Here is a 19,720-nt window from a genome sequence, read left to right as displayed (position 1 = left end):
CCCCACCCTCCCTTAGCCACAAGCCCCCACCACTCACCCCCAGGTCTACCTAATCAGGGATGGGCTACTTCCGTGACCAGCATTAGCCCACAAGGTGAAAGCACCAGGAGCCATCACCCTGCCCCTCTACGTCCATGCCGACATGGCAGCCTGCTTCCCCCACCAACATAAAGCCAAGTGGTCCTAAGAAGTGTCAGTTTAATGATCCAACTAACCAGGAGAGCAGCTGGGCCGCGAAGGCGGGAGACACGACAGAAAGCACCGTCCCTCCACGCCCCCCTCCCCCCGAAAGGGCAGGGCCATGAAGCGGGGACCAGTAAAGTGCCTGTGCTGGGCGGAGCCGCCGGCTGAGCCAGGCTAGGTGTCGGCACCATCCTCATCCTCCGGCAGGATCTCCAGACTGCTGTCCGGCTCTGGGGCCGGGTCTGCCGAAGGCGGCACAACCGGTGGGGAGCAGGTGGGTGACAGCTGCAGCGGGGAGGCGGGGGAAGAGGGGCTGGAGGGGCTGTGCGGCTCTGCAGGTGTCACTAGGCCCAGGATCTCCTGCACATTGTGGGGCAGCTCCTGGGAGGAAGAGGCAAAGGAAGGAGTCAGAGGCAGGAGGGGAGGAGACGTAGACAGGAGGCAAGGAGACACAGAGGGCGGGGAGGAGACATAGAAGGGGAAGAGACATAAATGGGAGGAGAGGAACCATACATGAAAGGGGAGAAGACAGAGGGGAGGGGAAGAGACGGGGGAGGAGACAGAGGAAGGAAGGAGACAGGAGGGGAGGAGACAGGAGGGGAGGAGACAGAGGAAGAGTCATAGGGAGGAGACAGATACGAGGGGAGGAGACAGATGGGCGGGGAGGAGACAAAGGTAGGGCTGGAGGAGACATAGGAGGGGAGGAGTCAGGTGGGAAGGGAGGAGCCATAGATGGAAGGAGAGGAGTTAGAGGTGGAAGGGGACGAGTCAGGCAGGAAGGGAGGAGTCTGAGGCAGGAGGGAGGCTCACCCGGCAGGCAAGCAGCTGCCAGTAGAGGGCCTCGGCCCGCTTCAGCACATCCTCCACACTCAGCTTCATGGTCAACTCGTTGATGTGCTGTGGGAAGGGGTGGTCAGGCTGGCCTGCCTTCCCAAGGCCATTCAGCCACCACCGCCCGAGTGCCCACTCTGTGCCTTTTGCTGGGGACACAATGGAGGGAAAACAGACAGGGTCTGCCCCCCACGGGCCCAAGGTCGGGCTGGGGAGCCAGGGAAGGGCATGCTTCTCATTCGACCATCATTTTCAGTACTAGGTCTAGGCCCAGAGAATACATCAGAAGGGACACAAAGCTCTCCCATGAGCCCCTGGGGCCCTGCCCACCCCCACCCCCATTACTAGGGGAGAAGAGGTCCCGCTCATGTCCCCAACACTCACCAGCACTTGCTTTTTGAGGCTTTGCCACGACAAGGGTAGGAGGGGTAGGAGACAGACCCATGCCCTACCCCACGGACCCTCTGATTCACTCACCATACATTCCATAAGCCTATTTTGAAAACCTATTACGTGAAGTAAACCCTGGTGGCATAGTGGTTAAAAGTGCTACCGCTGCTAACCAAGAGATGGGCAGTTAGAATCTGCCAGGCCTTCCTTGGAAACTCTATGGGGCAGTTCTACTCTGTACTACAGGGTCGCTATGAGTCGGGTTTGGTTTTTGGTTTTTGGTTTTTATCATATGAAGTAAGGAGCCCCGGTGGTACAACGGTTAGGTGCTTGGGGTCTGAACCCAACCAGCGGCTCCACAAGAGAAAAGACCTGGCGATCTGCTTCCATAAAGATTACAGCCTAGGAAGCCCTATGGGGCAGTTTTGCTGTGTCACATGGGGTCATTATGAGTAGGCATTGACACTACAACCACCACATGAAGTAATGTGGCCCGGAGTCAGACCTCCAGGGGTTCACACCGCAGCTGGTGTATCTGGACAGGTCAGAGTGGGCAGGGAGAACACAGACAGGCGGGGTAGGGGCCTCACCTTGAGGATCTCATTGGAGCCAAAGCCCGAAAGCATAAGGGTGTCCCGCTCCATGTCCAGGATAGCACAGGCCACCAGCAAGTGCAGGTTGGGCCCGGGGAGCTTTGTCCATAGCACCTAGGGGGCAGGGGCAGTGGGGGAGAGTGCGTCACCACCCAGCCTCTCCTGAAGCTTCTGCCTAGCTCTGCCCGCACCCCCTACCCATCTCCCGCCAACCTCCAGCCCCTCCCATCTGCAACTGATTCTCCACCCACCCCAACGCCCCACTGGAAGCAGAGGCCTACCTCCCACAGCCGCAGGACATCTGAGAAGGGGAACTCCCTCTTGAACCAGATAAGTAGCCACCGGAAGCAGAAGCAGAGCGAGCCAGAATCCTGGGAGTCTGGGGAAGGAAGCCGCAGGAGGGGTGAGCTCCCAGCAAAGGGAGCAGAGACCTGGTTCCAGGCTATGTCCCCAAGCCCGGCCTGGCCCATAGCAGGTGCTCAACAGAGACCAAGTTCAAATCCAATTCTGATCACATTCCATTTATAACACACCCAGCAGTAGGGCCGCCAGTCCCTTTAAGTGAATCTGGCTGTGAGACTCCACTCATCCAGGAAAGTAACTTCAGCACACAAGTGAGACTCTGGAGTTGAAGCAGGACCACTCTGTGTGAGCAGTAAGTTTCCCATTCCACCTTCCAGACTCCAGATGAAATGTGCCATTTCCGTGTATTCCGCTGATGGGGTGGGGGGGAATGCAGGAAGACCAAAAACCCAAGAAAAAATAAAATGTCTCGGAATCGACTCAGCGGGCACTGGGTTTCTGGGTAGTGCTGGTGAAGGTGTGGGGAAACTGGCATTCATACATACCAGTTGCTGTCGAGTCGATTCCGACTCATAGCGACCCTACCGGACAGAGTAGAGCGGCCCCTTGGGGTTTCCAAGGCTGTAATCTTTATAGGAGCAGACTGCTCTATCTTTCTCCCGTGGAGCAGCTTTCAGTTAGCAGCCAAATGCTTAACCACTACATCACCAGGGCTCTCTCACTCATACGTAAGCTGCTAACAAAAACATGTTTGTATAACTTTTCAGGAAGGCAGTGATGCAAAAGAATGTAAAGACATCATCCAGACCACAATTTAAAAAAAAAAAATGCAAATAACCTAAATGTCTAAGAGGTCAGGTAAAATGAATTAAGCCAGTAACCAGCTGCCATCAGTAGATTCTGACTCATTGTAACCCCTTGCGAGTCAGACTAGAACTGTGCTCCATAGGGTTTTCAATGGCTGGTTTTTCAGGAATAGGTCACCAGGCCTTTCTTCTGGGGTCCCTCTGGGTGGACTCGAACCTCTAACCTCTAGGTTAGCTGCTGAGTATTAACTGTTTGAATGACCCAGGGACTCCAAATAAATTAAAGTACAGACAAAATACCCTGCAATCGATAGAATGTAGAAGACTTTTAATAATATGCGGCGAGTTTAGGTCTAAGGAGCCCAGGAAGTGACAGGTACATTCTAGGCTTCAGTTTCCTCTTGGATGAAGGGAGCCCAGGTATGTCTCCTTCCCCAGGATAGTCATAAAGCTTCAAGAAGGAAACATCCATAAAGCATTTGGCTTTGCACCTGGCACAGAGTGCTTGTGATGCAATGGATCGCTTTTATGTCCCTTCTCGCCATGGTCTGGTAACTCCACCAAATGATTCGGTTGTAATTAGGTGCCGCCCAAGTTGGTTCCAACTCACAGCGACCCTATTTAAAACAGAAAGAAACACTGCCCGGTTCTGTGCCATCCTCACAATTGCTTTTATGTTTGAACCCACTGTTACAGCCACTGTGTCAATCCATCTCATTGAGGGTCTTCCTCTTTTTTGCTGACCCTCTGCTTGACCAAGCATGTCCTTCTCAAGGGACTGGTTCCTCCTAATAACATGTCCAAAATATGTGAGGCTAAGTCTCGCTCTCCTCACCTCTAAGGGGCATTCTGGCTGTACTTCTTCTAAGACAAATTTATACGTTCTCTGCCAACACCGTAATCCAAGCGCATCACTTCTTCTTTGGTCCTCCTTATTCACTGGTCTAGCTTTCAGATGCGTATGAAGCAACTGAAAATACCAAAGCTTGGAGCAGGCACACTTTAGTCATCAAAGTGACATCTTTGTTTTTGAACACTTTAAAGAAGTCTTTTCCAGCAGATTTGCCCAAGACGATATGTCGTCTGATTTCCTGACTGCTGCTTTCATGGGCGTTTATTGTGGATCCAAGTAAAAGGAAATCTTTGACCACTTCAATCTTTGTTTATCATGATGTTGCTTATTGGTCCAGCTGAGAGGATCTGTGTTTTATGTTGAGGTGTAATCCACACTGAAGGCTGTAGTCTTTGATCCCCATCAGAATGGGCTTCAAGTCCTCTTCAGTTTCAACAAGCCAGGTTGTGTCATCTGCATATTGCAAGTTGTTAATGAGTCTTTCTCCAATCCTGATGCCCCGTTCTTCTTCATACAGTCCAGCTTCTCAGATTATTTGCTCAGCATACCGACTAAGTATGGTGAAAGGATACAACCCTGATGCACACCTTTCCTGACTTTAAACCATGCAGTATCCCCTCGTTCTGTTTGAACAACTGCCTCTTGGTGTTTGTACAGGCTCCTCATGAGCACAATTAAATGTTCTGGAATTCCCATTCTTCGTAATGTTATCCATAATTTGTTACGATCTACACAGTCAAACGCCTTTGCACAGTCAGTAGAACACCAGTAAACATCTTTCTGGTATTCTCTGCTTTTAGCCAAGATCCATTTGACATCACCAATGATATCCCTTGTTCCATGTCGTCCACTTCTGAATCCAGCTTGAACTTCTGGCAGTTCCCTGTCAATGTACTGCTGCTGCAACTACTTTTTTTTTTCCGAGGATTTTTCTTTTAATTTTTATTGTGTTTCAAGTGGAAGTTTACAAATCAAGTCAGTCTCCCATACAAAAAATTTATATACACCTTGCTATATACTCCTAATTGCTCTCCTCCTAACGAGACAGCCCGCTCCTTCCCTCCACTCTCCCTTTTCATGTCCATTCTGCCAGCTTCTAACCCCCTCTTCCCTCTCATCTCCCCTCCAGATAGGAGATGCCAACATAGTCTCAAGTGTCTATGTGATCCAAGAAGCACACTCTTCACCAGTATCTTTTTCTATCCCATTGTCCAGTCCAATCCATGTCTGAAGACTTGGCTTTGGAAATGGTTCCTGTCCTTGGCTAACAGAAGGTCCGGGGACCACGACCACCAGGGTCCTTCTAGTCTCAGTCAGGCCATTAAGTCTGGTCTTTTTCCGAGAATTTGGGGTCTGCATCCCACTGCTCTCCTGCTCCCTCAGGGGTTCTGTTGTCTTCCCTGTCAGGGCAGTCATCGGCTGTAGTGCAACCACTTTTGAATCATCTTCAGCAAAATTTTACTTCTGTGTCACATTAACGATAAACCAAAAAAAAAAACCCCAAACCCTCTGCCATCGAGTTGATTTCGAATCATAGATCACTCCAAAATTTCCGCAAATCTGCTGATCACTTTTTTGGTATGGGCACAAGTATGAATCACTTCCAGTCAGTTGGCCAGGAAGCTGTCTTCCAAATTTCTTGGCACAGACAAGGGAACACCTCCAGCGTGGCATCTGTTTGTTGAAACATCTCAATTGGTGTTCGGTCAATTCCTGGAGCCTTGTTTTTTGCCAATGCCTTCAGTGCAGCTTGGACTTCTTCCTTCAGTACCATCGGTTCCTGATCATACGCTACCTCCTGAAATGGCTGAATATCAATCAAATCGTTTTGGTACAGTGACTCTGTGTATTCCTTCCATCTTCTTTTGACGGTCCTGTGTCCTTCAATATTTTCCCTGTAGAATCCTTCGATATTGCAACTTGAGACTTTAATTTTTTCTTCAGTTCCTTCAGCTTGAGAAATGCCAAGCGTGTTCTTCCCTTTCGTTTTTCTAATTCCAGGTCTTTGCACATTTAATTTAATACTTTACTTTGTCTTCTCAAACCACCCTTTGGAATCTTCTGTTCAGCTCTTTTACTTCATTATTTCTTCTTTCCTGTCTTTTTAATGACCTTTTGCTTTGTTCATGTATGATGTCTTTCACGTCATTCCACAACTCATCTGTTCTTCGGTCATTAGTGTTCAATGCATCAAACCTCTTCTTGAGATGGTTTCTAAATTCAGGTGGGATATGCTCAAGGTCGTATTTTGGCTCTTGTGGATTTGCTCTAATTTTCTTCAGCTTCAGCTTGAACTTGCATATAAGCAATTGATGGTCTGTTCTGCAGTCAGCCCCTGGCCTTGTTCTGACTGACGATGTTGAGCTTATCCATCATCTCTCTCCACCAATGTAGTCCATTTGATTCCTATGTATTCCATCTGGCAAGGTTGTTGAAAAAAGGTATTTGCAATGAAGAAGTCGTTGGTTTCGCAAAATTCTATCATGCAATCTCTGGTATCATTTCTATCAAGGCCAGTTTCCAGTCACTGATCCTTGTTTCCAACTTTTGCGTTTTAATCACCTGTAATTATTAATGCATCCTGATCGTATGTTCGATCAATTTCAGACTGCAGAAGTTGATAAAAATCTTTCCTCATCTTTGAAATTAGCGGTTGCGTGTGTAAATTCGAATAACAGTTGTATTAATTGGTCTTCCGTGTAGACATGTGAATATTACCCTATCACTGACAGCATCGTATTTCAGGATAGATCCCAGAATGCTCTTTTTGAGAATGAATGCAACGCCATTCCTTTTCAATCTGTCATTCCCGGCATAGTAGACCATATGACTGTCTGGTTCATAATGGCCAATACCAATCCATTTCAGCTCACTAATGCCCAGGATATTGATGTTCATGCATTCCACTGCATTTTTGATGACTTCCAATTTTCCTAGATTCATACTTTGTATGTTCCATGTTTCAGTTATTAATGGATGTTTGCAGCTGTTTCTTCTCACTTTGAGTCATGCCACCCACCTCAGCAAATGAAGATTCCAAAAGCTTGACTCCACCCACATCATTAAAGTCAACTCTATTTTGAGGAGACAGCTCTTCCCTAGTCATATTTTGAGTGCCTTCCAACCTGAAAGGCTTATCTTCCAGGACTGTATCAGACAATGTTCCACTCATAAGGCTTTTACTGGCCAATTTTTGCAGAAGTGGACCGCCAGGTCCTTCTTCCTACTCTGGAAGCTCCAGTGAAACCTGTGCACCATGTGTGACCCTTCTGGTATTTGAATTACTGGTGGCACAGCTTCCAACATCACAGCAACATGCAAGCCACCACAGTACAACCAACTGACAGACATGTGGGGAGATGATTGGGTAGGACTATGCAAATAAGGTGCCTGTGGCCTGCCAAGGGGATTGGATAGCTTGCTAATAATGCAAAGAAGGTACATGACACCCTTGTGGGGGCGGGACAATGCAAGTAAGATATATGAAACCCTAGCGAGTATTGTTGAGTTCTGCCATCCTGCTGTACTTAAAATGACCCATCCCAGAGGTAGAAAGAGGGAATCTCACTACCACTAAAAAGAAGAGCTATGAGCACGGCATACCCTTTGTACCCAGGGTCCCTGTGATTGATGTCTTCTAGACAAAAGAGACAAAAAGCTGTAACACCAGTGATAGCACCATGCAGTGAGAAACAACAGCAAGCATGACAGATAACTGGCAGCTGCAAAACCAAGAAACCAGCAGGAGATGGCACAGTGGGCTTTCTGGCTCATGGAGTGAGCCCTGAGAGCCTTCAGGCAGGAGGCTTGCTGGCAGAGCAGGGTGCCTCTGGGTACTCGGCAGACCTAGGCTTGCTGACCCACAGAGCAAGAGAGCTGAGTACCTTCGGGTCAAAGCTTAGTGACTCTTGGCACTTATCAGTGGAGCTAAAGAGCCTGCCCGAGCAGGGCAGAGGCCAGGCTAGCCCAAGAGGCCTGAGGGACCAAAAGGCCAAAGGCCAGGGAGGGGCCTGCCTATGGACATGGCCAAGAAGCTGTGTTGACCAAAGAGCTGTAACCTGAGTCATTCCTGATCCTGAATTGTAACCTGTTACTTCCCTAATAAACCCCATAATTGTGAGTACTGTCTATAAGTTCTACATGGTCATGGCAAGGAATTATGGAACCCAGCAGAGAAGTAGAAAGTGCCATGGGAGGGACAGCTGATGTAAAATGATGTGGTGGGGGCACCTGACCTTCTCTAACTTCACAAGGGGGGGACAGAACCACCACCAGCATTAGTCCAAAGCTTATTCCTATGAAGCAGAACTCAAACATAATCTCTCTCTTCAACCTTTTTACCAATTCTGACACCAAGTGCCCAGAGACACCCCACTCCGCCAGCAAGCCTCCTGCCCAAAGGTGCTCTCATGCTCTGTGGGTCAGGGAGCCTAGCTCCACCAAGTTCCCGGAGGCACCCCACCCCGCCAGCAAGCCTCCTGCTTGAAGCTGCTCAGCTCTCTCGCTCCTTGGGCCAGGAAACCCACAGCACCATCTCCTGCTGGTCTCTTCGTTCTGCTGCTGCTGGTTCTCTGCAATGCTTGCTGCCACATCTCACCATCTCGTGTTGTCTCTGGTGCTACAGCTCTCTCTGTCTCATGGGTCTAGGAGGTTCTCAGTGTAGGGACCCTGGGTCCAAAGGACGCACCCCACTCCTGGCTCTTCTTTCTTGGTGGTAGTGAGGTTCCCTCCCCAGCCCTGGTTCTGGAATTAGTTCTTTTAAGCCTAGCAGGATGGCAAAACCGACCAATCTCCTTGTTAGGGCTCCATACATCTTATTTGCATATTCTACCCTCAGGGTTCCATGCACCTTATTTGGATTATTAGCAAGCTGTCCAGTCTCTTTGGTGGGCCCAAGTACCTCATTTACATAGTCTTACCCAATCATCATGTTGGAGTCACTAGGCAAAGGATACAAAGAGCTGTAACACCGGTGATGGCACCACATGGCGAGGAGCGGCAGCAGGCATGACACACAACTGGCAGCAGCAAAATCAGGAAACCAGCAGGAGATGGCATGCTGGGCATTCTGGCCCACGGAGTGAGAGTTGAGAGCCTTCAGGCAGGAGGCCTGCTGGCAGAGCAGGGTGCCTCTGGGTACTTGGCAGACCTAGGCTCGCTGGCCCACGAAGCAACAGAGCTGAGTACCTTCGGGCTAGAAGGACCAAAGTAAGTAATCCACTGCAGGGCAACTGGTGTAGCGATTAGTAAAAAGGTTGGAGAGAGGGGGTATGCCTGACTTCTCCTTCACAGGATCAGCCTTTCACCATAGATGCTGATAATGACCTCTCTCCTTCCCCTTGTGAAGTTAGATAAGGAGGTCTCGCGCTGCCGCTAGGCCATTTTTACAGTGCTCAGTAAGTTTATGATGATCGTATTACCGTCATTATCCATTCAAAAATTAGCACTATTAACAATCACTTTTACTTTCAAGTTTCCTGTTGTTTGTTATTGTTAGGTGCCGTCGAGTCGATCCGACTCATAGCAGCCCTATGCACAACAGAAAGAAACGCTGCCCGGTCCCGTGCTGTCCTCACAATCGTTCTTAATGAGCTTGAGCTCATTGTTGCAGCCACTGTATCAATCCACCTCATTGAGGGTCTTCCTCTTTTCCGCTGACCCTGTACTCTGCCAAGCATGATGTCCTTCTCCAGGGACTGATCCCTCCTGACAACATTTCCAAAATATGTTCGAGTTTCCTACCGTTCTTTATATTAAGTAATGAAAAATGGGTCCTGGTGGCACAACAGTCAAATGCTCAGCTGCTAACCGAAAGACTTGTGGGTCAAACCCACCCAGTGGCTCTGTAGGGGAAAGACCTGGAGATCTGCTCCCATAAAGATCACAGGCTAGGAAACCTTATAGGGCAGTTCTACTCTGTCACACAGGGTCGATATGAGTCAGAAATTGACTTGACAACACCCAACAACAAATAACAAATAAGAAATATTAAAAAGCCAGAACGTAGCAGCCCCAGCCCCAGGGGCCCAGAGAACCAGTTTCTAATCCCTGGTTCACGGTAAGCACAGGGCTGAGTGGAAAAGTGGTAAGAACCGTGTCCAGGTCCTTATTTCTGAAATGTATCAAGCAGGTCAAGCTCGAGACATGGTGAGCAGCCCACCACTGGCACGCGGCACTACATAAAAGTGCCTGCACGCCTGCACTTGCTGCGGTTTTGCTCCATGTGGCAATCCTACTTCTATGTGTGTGTTTTAGCTTCTGGGTTATGTAGGGATTTTTCTTTGGGTTGGATCAAGATCAAATGTTCTTGCCACCAGAAAATCTCTAGCTCCGCTCTCTCCTGCCCCTGAGATTCATACCTAGAAAGTCACACAGTGGCGGGTCCAGCACCCGCAGGAGCAGCAGGAGTTGCCCGAGCTGCCGCTTCATGGTTTCTTGGCTCTCCTCAAAGTTCCCGTGCTGCGCGGAGGGAGGGCTACGTGAGGAGCCAAGACCCCTGATCCTTTAGGGGGGCCTGTCTCTCATCACCTCCCTTGAGCCTCACCACAAGCTCCATGAAGCCGCAGAAACACCAGAAGGCATCCACCTCATTCAGAATGACATAGAGAATCGGGGAGAGGAGGTCACTCATTCCCTGGACGTAGCCTGGGGGAACATGGGGTCAAGGTCCAGCCCAGCCCTCAGTGGCCCCTGAAAGCCACTGCCACTGCCCCAGCCCCGCCCCAGCCTGGCCTTCGCACCAAGGTCAAAATTGTACATGCAGTAAGTGAGGAGGATGTCGTTCAGCAGGTGCAGGCCTGGGTTCTCAGGGCCCTGGTAGAATCTGTTGGTCCTGTCGGTGCGGCTCACGTCTCGCTCTGCAGGGAGGGCATGGGAGGGCACACAGAGAAGAAAGGTGAGGGCCCTGCCCTTCTGGCCACCAACCCCCACTCCTCCTCTGGGCAGCAGACCCCATCCTTGGGCTGACTCTTGGAGTGGAAGAGGGGTCAATTCAAGTAACCATCTCAAACATTCCTGACGTAAGGCACTAGGGTTATGGCTCACCAGCTGGCCACATCCTTGTGACGCCCCGGCAGCCACTAAACTCATCTCCCCTTTGTCACTGAGTTGATTTGACTCATAGCGATCCTACAAGACAGAGGAGACCTGCCCCATACGGTTTCCAAGGCTGTAATATCTTTTTTTTTTCCCCACTTGTTTTTATCATGCTTCAAGTGAAGGTTTACGGAACAAATTAGCTTCTCGTTAAATAACTAACACACGTACTATTTTGTAACATTGGTTGTCAACCCCGTGACGTGTCAACGCTCTCCCCTTCTCAACTCTGGGTTCCCCATTTCCATTTGTCCAGCTTTCCTGGCCACTTCTGCCTTCTTGTCCTTGCCCCCAGGCTAGTGTTACCGTTTAGTGTGGTATACATGATTGAGCTATGAATATTACTGTTTTTTTATGTGCCTGTCTAATCTTTGGCTGAAAAGTGAACCTCAGGAGTGACTTCAGTATTGAGTTAAAAGGGTGGTTGGGGGTCTTAAGGCTGTAATCCTATGCGACCAGACTGCTGCATCTTTCTCCCATGCAGTGGCTGGTAGGTTAGAACCACCGACCTTGTGGTTAGCAGCTGAGTGCTTAATCACTGTGCCACCAGCGCTCCTTCTAAACCAATTTACAGACGGGAACACTGAGGCCCAAAAGATAAAATAATTTGGCAAGATCTCAGAAATCATAAAAGGCAGGACTGGGATTTGAACCCAAGGCAGCCTGATTCCCCTTCCTTCCTCCCCTTCTCCCCATGTCCCGTCCCTGACCCTGTCTCCCCACCCCCAGCCATTCCCCCAACTGCTCATCCCCATTTCCCTCCCCAGATAACCTCATCCCTGGTTTTGGGGAGGTAGGGGCTCCCTTACACCCTCTTCCTGCCCTCCCCACTGTTTCCTGACACCCACCGACACCCACCTATGAGACTGCGGTACCCATGCAGCAATGAGTTCCTCCGCTCCTGCTCAGGGCTCACGGACTTCCACTGCAGCTTCATGCGGAAATATTCGTCCCTGAGGGGTGGGTGGGGGGAGGCCACGACATTAGGACCCTGGCATGCCCTACCATGCAGTACCCCAGGAGACACTGGGACTTCTGTAGCCCCTGCCGCAGCACCCCCTCCTCATCCATCAGGGCTCAGCTCACAGGTACCCTCAGACCAAGATGGGCCACTCATTCATTCCTGTCACTACCGCTTATGCTTCCCCTGCTGGCATCTCCCACAAACACAGCATTCTCAGGGTGTCTGTAGAAAGCCTGTCACCCGCACTGGACTGAGCAGGGGTAGAGGCTAGGTCGTCTGAGGCACCGCTACACTCCAGCGCCTGGCAAGGAGCCAGGCACACAAAAGCATATCATATCAAGAACGTGAAATAGTGGTCCCTACAGGGTTACAAACATGTTCCAAAGCTATGATGACTAAAGCAAAATGGCACAGGGAGGAAAACACAGGCATGGAGACTGGAGGTGGATTCTCAGTGCAGGGACCAGGTGCTTGGACAGCCCCACCCACAGGGACCTAAGTCAGTGTTCACCCACTTGTGCACCTACTGAGGGTCAGGGGCCACACTGGGCACTGGGCATGTGTTGGTTAAAAACGTCCCATCGACTTGAGGAAAGACAAATACTGAAAACAAATGCCAGTGCCAAATATGAAAAAACTACAGTGACATGTACCACAGAGAAAAGGTCTCCGGCCCAAGCACCACAGGTGTCCCAGGGAACCAGCTCCACCCAGATGGGGTCTATGAATGCTTGTCAAATCAACAAATGTGTTCAAAACAAAGACTCAACCCCTGCCTCAGGTCAGGCAAGATGCCATGTGGGATGGCCAGCCCCTCCTACAGCTGGAGGATCAGGACAAGGAGGACACTGCATTCCGAAGGGGATGGACGCCCAGGGCTGCTCAGCCAGTGGAACCACCCAGCTCTGTCACCATGCCTGGGAGGTCAGAGCCATCCCAGATCGGCAGGGGGCCACGACGCCTCACTCACGTTTTCTGGAGCTCGTGGGCCCTGTGCTCCTCAGCTGAGCCCTCCCAGCTGAGGTACCCCAGGAGGAACTTCCAGGCCACACGCCTTAGGCTGGAGCTCAGACCCTGCAGGGGGTGGGGTGGTGGAGGGGGGCAGGCAGCTCAGAGCGGCTCCTCCTGCCACACCTCCCTGGCCCCATCCAGGCCATATCTCCTAGCCCACCCCAGCACCTCACCCCCGAGAAGATCCGGGCCTTCAGCTCAGGGACCCGCTGCAGGCGGCCCTCAGGGCCCACATGAAGGGCCCACTCCTCCTCTGTGACTGGGGGGGCCCGCTTCACTGGCCGCCGTGGCCCCAGCTTCACCTGTGAACACAAGGCAAGTGAGTCCAGGGCTCTGGGGGGCTGCCGAGTCCTCTCTGTGGTAACCACACTATGCCCCAACCACATCCCAGTCCACCTCCAGGTCAACTGAAAGCCCTTCTCAACCTGATGTACAGGCTAGCATTCAGGGGCAGGAAGTGCCTCTTTCCCTGCATTAGTGGCAAACTCACCCCAATTCTGGAAGGACCCCCCAATAACGACAGCCATCAGATGGGCGCCCACCACGTGCCTGGCGCAGCCACGAGCACTTCCTGTGAATTCACCGCTCATACAACTCGATGAGGGTGATACTTTTACATTCTCTAATTTACCAAGAGAGGAATAGAAACCTAGGGAATTGAAGTTACGTGCCCAAGTGGCACAACCAAAAAGGAGGTTCATCTAGCCAGATACTCACACACGAAATGACCTCAAACCCAGGCTCTGGCTCATCATCTGGTGGCAGAGGAAGGTCGGAGGAGGCCCCCTCCAGGTGTGGCTGCAGGGCTCCCCGGAAGAAGTTGGTTACACGGGAGAAGCTGCTGAAGGTGGTGGAGTAGGGATCCTGGAAAAAGCGCTGGGGGCAGGCCAAAACACAGTCACGGCGCTGTCACATCTGCTCACCCACTACAGTCCACCCCTTCACTAGTCTGTCCCTTCCTGTCTCGCCTACTACAGTTCATCCCCTCCAGTCTTACCTCCCTACAGTCCACCCCCCTCACGTCTCATCCACTACAGCCTGCCTCCTCCTGTCTCACTCTACTACAGTCCACCCCTTTATGCTAACTCTGGACACCCTTCCCCCTGCCTGGGCCTGGGTCTGGGTTGACTCACAGACACCACGTTGGAACTGTCCTGGTCAAAGAGCTGAAGGTGATGGAAGGAGTTGGAAAGGGCAGAAGAGTCGTGGGGGAAGACAAGGTAGAGGCGGGAATCCCGTGGCGAGCTGTGAGGCGAGAGGTGAGGCATTTTGGTAATGAAGAGATACAGGGCCTTGTGTCCTGTGTTGTCTGTGCCTGCTCTACATGCATCCCCTGCCTTGCTGCAGAATCCCAATGGCCCTTGGGGAATCCTCATCTCAGGCCACATGGCTGGGGGTGATAGTCTGAGATCACAGCTAGGTCCAACGGGTGAGCACATGACCCACGGCTGGCCAATGAGAACATCATACCTCCCTGGCCAAGGTGACTGATTCAAGCATGGGCATGTGACACAAGCTGGGCCGTTAAGAGGCAGCCCTGAGATTTTGCTGGAATGTGGGGAAAGAAAACTTTGCATCTATTAGGGTTGCTAAGCTACGTCTGCCAGGGCACCCCCTAGAGTACAGTACTGTGGTGAATGAGTTCCTTTACACGGCCTTCTGTGTTGGTTCTTTGGGAAAACAGCTTGAGAGATTTTCCCCCTAAGCCCCGGGGAGTTACCTTTGCCCTAGTTCTTTGAAAGAGGCAACTTGGGGGTGGCAAGGGCTCCCAGGTTGTTTTCTACCCCAGAGGATTTGTTACTTTTGTCCAGGTTGATTGACATTTCCTCAGTAAGCTGTTACCTTGTGGTTTGATACTTTTTGTCTGGTCCTGCTCTGCACCCTGCCCTATGATTGTATGCACCTTGGAGAAAGCAACCAATGTACTACAAACGAAGCGACTACAGACAACAACTTTTATTAATACTCTACTATGCAAATTAACTCTCTGTGCCCTACGAAAAGGGGATCGGTCAGTTTGTGGACCTTGTGGGAAGGCCATACCTTGAAATTGACAAAAAGTTTGTACATATACATGCAGCCAACCCCTCAGAGATTTTTCAGACAGGAAGCAGACGGAAGCAGAACGAAGGAAAAAAACAAAAGAAGCAGAGAGAGGAGGCACAGAACCTCCTGAAAGAGCTATAACATGGGTCAGCTCAGGCCCAGAAGGGGTCCAGCGGCAGAGCTGGTGGTGACAGACAGCAGGGCCAAAACAGCCTGTCCTGAGGGGGCCAAGAGGAGGTGTGTCCTCAGGGGGCTGAGAGGAGTCTGTCCTCTAGGGGCTGAGAAGAGGCCTGTCCAGAGGGGGCTGAAAGGAAGTCTGCACAACCGAGAGAGGGTGCGCGCAGCAGAAAAGAGCCTGCTTGCTTGCATGGTTTAGAAGAGATGAGAAAGCTGTTCTGAAATGAAAAAGGGAGGGATGGTACTCTCCTGTATGGGGAAAGCTACATGCTTCCTGATCCTGATCTCCAGTTGTAGCCTGCTGATCCTGATCCCAAATTGTACCCTGTTCCTTAATAAACCACTTAACTGTAAGTACAGCCTGGAGTTCTGTGTGGCCATTACAATGGATTATTGAACCCAGAAGAGACACAGAGAGTACCATGGGATGGACGGCTTCCATCAGAACTGGAGAGTGGAGGTATGTCTGATCTCCACCTCATAGGGAACAACCTTGGGCTAATCTTGATTTGAATTATCCCCCCCCGAAGTTAGACACGTCCTGATGCCACTGTTACCATCTTACAGATATAAACTCAGATAACCCTTTAAGTACAATTATATGTAATGACAATCCTTTACAACATTTTGCAACCAGGATCCTGCCTGAAGTCAATAGACCAAGTACCTTCAAGTTGATCACAACTCAGGGCAACCCCACGTGTGTCAAAATAGAACTATGCTCTATAGAGTTTTCAGTGGCTGATTTTTTGTAAGCAGATTGCCAGGCTTTTGTTCCAAGGCAATTCCAGGTAGACTCAAACCTCCAACATTTTGGTTAGCAGACAAGTATATTAAATGTCGGACCACCCAGGAACTCCATCTAAAGTCAACCCTACCCTTCCAGTTCTCAGTTACACGTCCCAGTAAGTTCTTTTTCTCTTCCTTTAAACCAGTCTGTGTTGTTTCTTTCGCAACTCTGAGGGGTCAGGATGCAGCTGTAGAGTGACAGGGCCCAGCTCTGGGAGCAGCTCACCTGGCCAAGAGCAGGTAGCGGCTGAGAACGCGGAGCAGGGCGCGGGTGCCCCCACGGTGGAAGTGCAGGGCAGGCAGGGAGCCTCCGGCCTGGGTCACCAGGACCAGGTAGGCCCAGTTCAGGCCTGGCTTGGAACGGCGGATGGACTTGAGCTCCCCCAGACTCACAGAGAAGGCCCAAGAGCCCTGGGAGGAGCTGGGCTCTGCAACTAGAGAGGATGACGCCGTGTTGGGTGGGGGTATGCGGAACAAGAGGTGGCCGTGTCAACTAAGGGCACCCGTTCACCACACAGTCAACTCCCAGGAGCCCCATCCTCGGCCAGACCAGGCCCTTCCCTTTGGGAGCTCCAGGTCACCTCACACTTCATTGGAAACACCGCAATTGAATAAAACAGGAAGAGAAAAAAGTCAGGCAGATAAATGCCTGCACTAAAACCTTCTCAGACTTCCCAGGACCTTGAGAATAAAGACCATATACCTTAGCCTGGCAGTTCCCTCAGCTCTGTCCTCTGCCCTCTCTGTGTCTCACCTTCAACCCTTTCTTTACTCCAGACTCCAACGAAAGGCCGGTTACTTCCTAAACATGCCAGTGCCTCATGCCCTGCCCCCTGGACAACTCCCAAGTGCCCCTCAGAGCCAAAGTCTGCGTTCACCTCTTCCTGGAAGGCTTCTCCACTGCCCCAGGGGATTAGATGCCTCCTCTGGCTATCCCCATGCCCTACGTGACTCCAGGTAGCGTGATTCACTCTGTATCATAACTGACTCCATCTGTTGCTCCCACTGGCCTGGAAATCTTTACGGGAGCAAGACTCATTTGCGGGTGTCCATGGCCAATCCAGAAAATAAGGAGATGAACAAGGCTACAAATCTCAAAGACCCAAAAAAAAGTCGGCCATGTTGGGAAGCCAGTGGTGGGTGGCCATTTTGACTGACAGCAGCAAAGCCTTTGGAACCATGACCACTGAGGGGAAGACCTAGCCCCCAGGGGCACCAGCTCAGCCTACCTCTTTTGGGCTCTGAGTGGCAGGGCTGTGGTCGCACAGTGCTGATGACGGCCCAGTCAGGTTCATAGCCAGGGTCAAAGGTCGGTTCCTCCTCAGATATGCAGGAATCCTCGGGTGACAGAAACAACAAGTGAATGAAGAACTATGAATTCAAAGAGCTTCTAGATCTGAGCTGCGAGGCACCCTGGAAGGCAGCCCCATCAAACACAGAGGGAAACTGAGGCTCAGAAAGCACAGCACTTGTTTAGGGTCACTCAGTGCAGCCGGAACTGAGCCAGTACATGAACCCAAGTCCCTCTGTGGTCTGACCCACATGGCACCACTGCACAGAAAAAGCATGTGTTACAGATCAGGTAGCAGGGAAGGAGAGCTCTGCAGTCGCTGCTCCTAAAATGAGGTAGGACAGCTTCCTGCTGCTTTGGCTGTTTTCTGCTGACAAGCAAGGAGGTGGAGACCCATGTTCATCTTCATTGCCCTACACATGGAAACACAGCTCTGGGGGCCAACTCGTTTTCCAGTGCCCAGTCCTTAACTGTGTCAGTGCCAGGAGGCAGCTGTAGTGGCAGTGGCTTCCTGTCCCCTGACTGGCAGCTTTGGGGTATGTTCTTGAACTCGACAGTTCTACCAGTGGCCTCCTTACTTCCCACTGCCAGAATAAGGTGGCAGCTACCCCGGCAGGTCAGTTTTATGATGATGTTCCATTTTTAAAGTTCTGGAAGCTACCAATTCCCTGCATTATACCTCTTGCTTCCCCCAAAAGCTGGAATGGGTTTTAACTACTATCAAAAAACCTTGCCTTGATCGGACCAATTAAGCCAAGAAGGACCCAAACCATGTTTCTACCCAACAGCCATTTCTGCCCTTTCTCCCAGGCTGGCAGAACAGAGCCTGATTCACCCAATAGTTATTTTCCCAGCCTTTCTCGCAGCTATGAGTGGTCTAGTGACCCAAGTTTATCCAGAAGAAGCTGAGAGAACAGATGCACGCAGTTTGAGGTACATATAGGACACGGTGGCAGGACTGCTCTTCTGGCCTGAGTGCCCAGGACCTGAATACACAGGCTGATTTGTCCCCTTGCACCCTGGCAGCGCTCTCCCAAGAAGGCAATGTGCTGAGGAGACAGCTGTCCCAGTGGCCAGGTCTTCTGGTTTTTGGTTTTTCTTTAAAAGGGCACTGTCAGCCCCATTTCACAGAGAAAAAACAAGGGGCAGAGAGAACCTGGTTCCCAATTAGAGCCACATATGCCCCAAAGGAAGGCCTGAAATTGTGCCGGATCCCCTAAGGGCGTTCCAATGCCCCAATCTACAAAAACCGAGCGGAGAAGCGAGCGATGAAAGAAGCCTACCTTTTTAGAGAAAAGAATTTGGGTGGAATCTCCGGCCTCCTCCACAGGAGCCCAGTGTAGAATCACGTCATTGTCCTGAGAGAAAGGGAGGGATTACAGGGGCTCCCCTCCAAGCTCCTCAAACCTCACTCCCAGAGCTTCCCACTAAAAATCTCCAGACTTATTCCCTAATCCCCACATTCGGCCTTCTACTGCCCGGCCCCTCACTCCAGCCCCCACCATCAACCTTGCTAAAGTTCCAAGCCTAAAGAATCCACTTCCACCCTGCCCCTCCACAGCCCACCTTCTCCACGACACGGATGACGCCGGCGATGAGTGAGTCAGGGTCCTGGTGTCTCTTGGCACTGGTGTGCAAGTACACGCCTCCCTTCTCAAACACCACCTAGGGTAAGGCGTGTGATGGAAGGCGAGGCCTAAGCACGGAAGACGCCTGGGGGCGGAGCCCAGGAGGAAGCTGAGGGAGCAAACCCGGGGAAAGAAGCCTCCCCCCACCCCCAGGAGCTGGGCCTGGGAGATCATTCTAGAGAAGAAGGGTCCGAGAACCGTTCCAAATCAGAAAGCCAGCGCGGCGTTCGGAGCTGGAGCATTCCAAAGGGGGCGGGGCTCTAATGAACGTGCCATAAAGGCCGGAGTTCGGCTGCAGCGTTTCCAAGAGGAGCGGAGCCCAGGAGACCATCTCAGCCGCCTGGGGAGGCGAGGCCAAAAGATATGGGTCTCGCCCAGAGAGATGGCATGGAGGGTGACAGCGATTGTTAAGGCCCGATCCAGGCTCCCAGAGCCCTGGCACAGTCTGAGGGAGACGCTGACAACCAGACGGGGGCGTTTCGCAAAGACAGAAGCGAGCATAGGCGTTCTCAGGACTTACCCTGTAACCAGAACTGTCCATCGCCGCCGCCAAGGCTCCACTGCCCCGGCAGCCTCCTTTTCCGCGTAAACGGAGTGTCACATCCGGAAATAAGACTCCCCCTCAAGTGCGGATAGTGGTAGCACTCCTGCTCGTTCTGGAGCAGGAGTGGGCGAAACCATCTTTCAGAATGGGGTGGTTACTCCAAGGATTCGAATCACGTGGCGCAGACGCTAAATGTGGCGCTGAAAAAGGAGAGGG

The 19,720-nt window shown here is 51.4% G+C and overlaps 1 protein-coding gene across 1 annotated transcript; it reads right to left on the bottom strand.

Annotated features, from left to right (window-relative positions):
• Positions 1 to 51: 51 nt before the first annotated feature.
• TBC1D17 (TBC1 domain family member 17) lies at positions 52 to 19,695 on the bottom strand. The gene is made up of 17 exons (XM_049900315.1): positions 19,481 to 19,695; positions 18,899 to 18,997; positions 18,616 to 18,690; positions 17,271 to 17,379; positions 16,268 to 16,475; positions 14,163 to 14,274; positions 13,747 to 13,905; positions 13,203 to 13,331; positions 12,989 to 13,092; positions 11,913 to 12,007; positions 10,700 to 10,816; positions 10,504 to 10,604; positions 10,319 to 10,418; positions 2,279 to 2,376; positions 1,995 to 2,111; positions 994 to 1,080; positions 52 to 564 (listed from the first exon to the last, which is right to left on the bottom strand). The coding sequence occupies exons 1-17, from the start codon at positions 19,499 to 19,501 to the stop codon at positions 358 to 360; spliced, it is 1,938 nt and encodes a 645-aa protein (XP_049756272.1). The 5' UTR covers positions 19,502 to 19,695; the 3' UTR covers positions 52 to 357.
• Positions 19,696 to 19,720: the final 25 nt, after the last annotated feature.

The sequence above is a fragment of the Elephas maximus genome, chromosome 11, assembly GCF_024166365.1.
Source record: "Elephas maximus indicus isolate mEleMax1 chromosome 11, mEleMax1 primary haplotype, whole genome shotgun sequence".
NCBI lineage: Eukaryota > Metazoa > Chordata > Mammalia > Proboscidea > Elephantidae > Elephas > Elephas maximus.
Note: the sequence above shows the minus strand (reverse complement) of the source record. Positions and strands in the feature narration are given on the sequence as shown.

Bases quoted from the DNA above. Each gene is read 5' to 3' on its own strand.
- TBC1D17 (XM_049900315.1), bottom strand. From the start codon at position 19,501: ATGGACAGTTCTGGTTACAGG. The intron at 13,093-13,202 runs GTGAGGTGCTGG...CACCCCCTGCAG, and splicing joins AGGCCCGGATCTTCTCGGGG to GGTCTGAGCTCCAGCCTAAG. The intron at 10,605-10,699 runs GTGCGAAGGCCA...ATGTTCCCCCAG, and splicing joins CATGTACAATTTTGACCTTG to GCTACGTCCAGGGAATGAGT.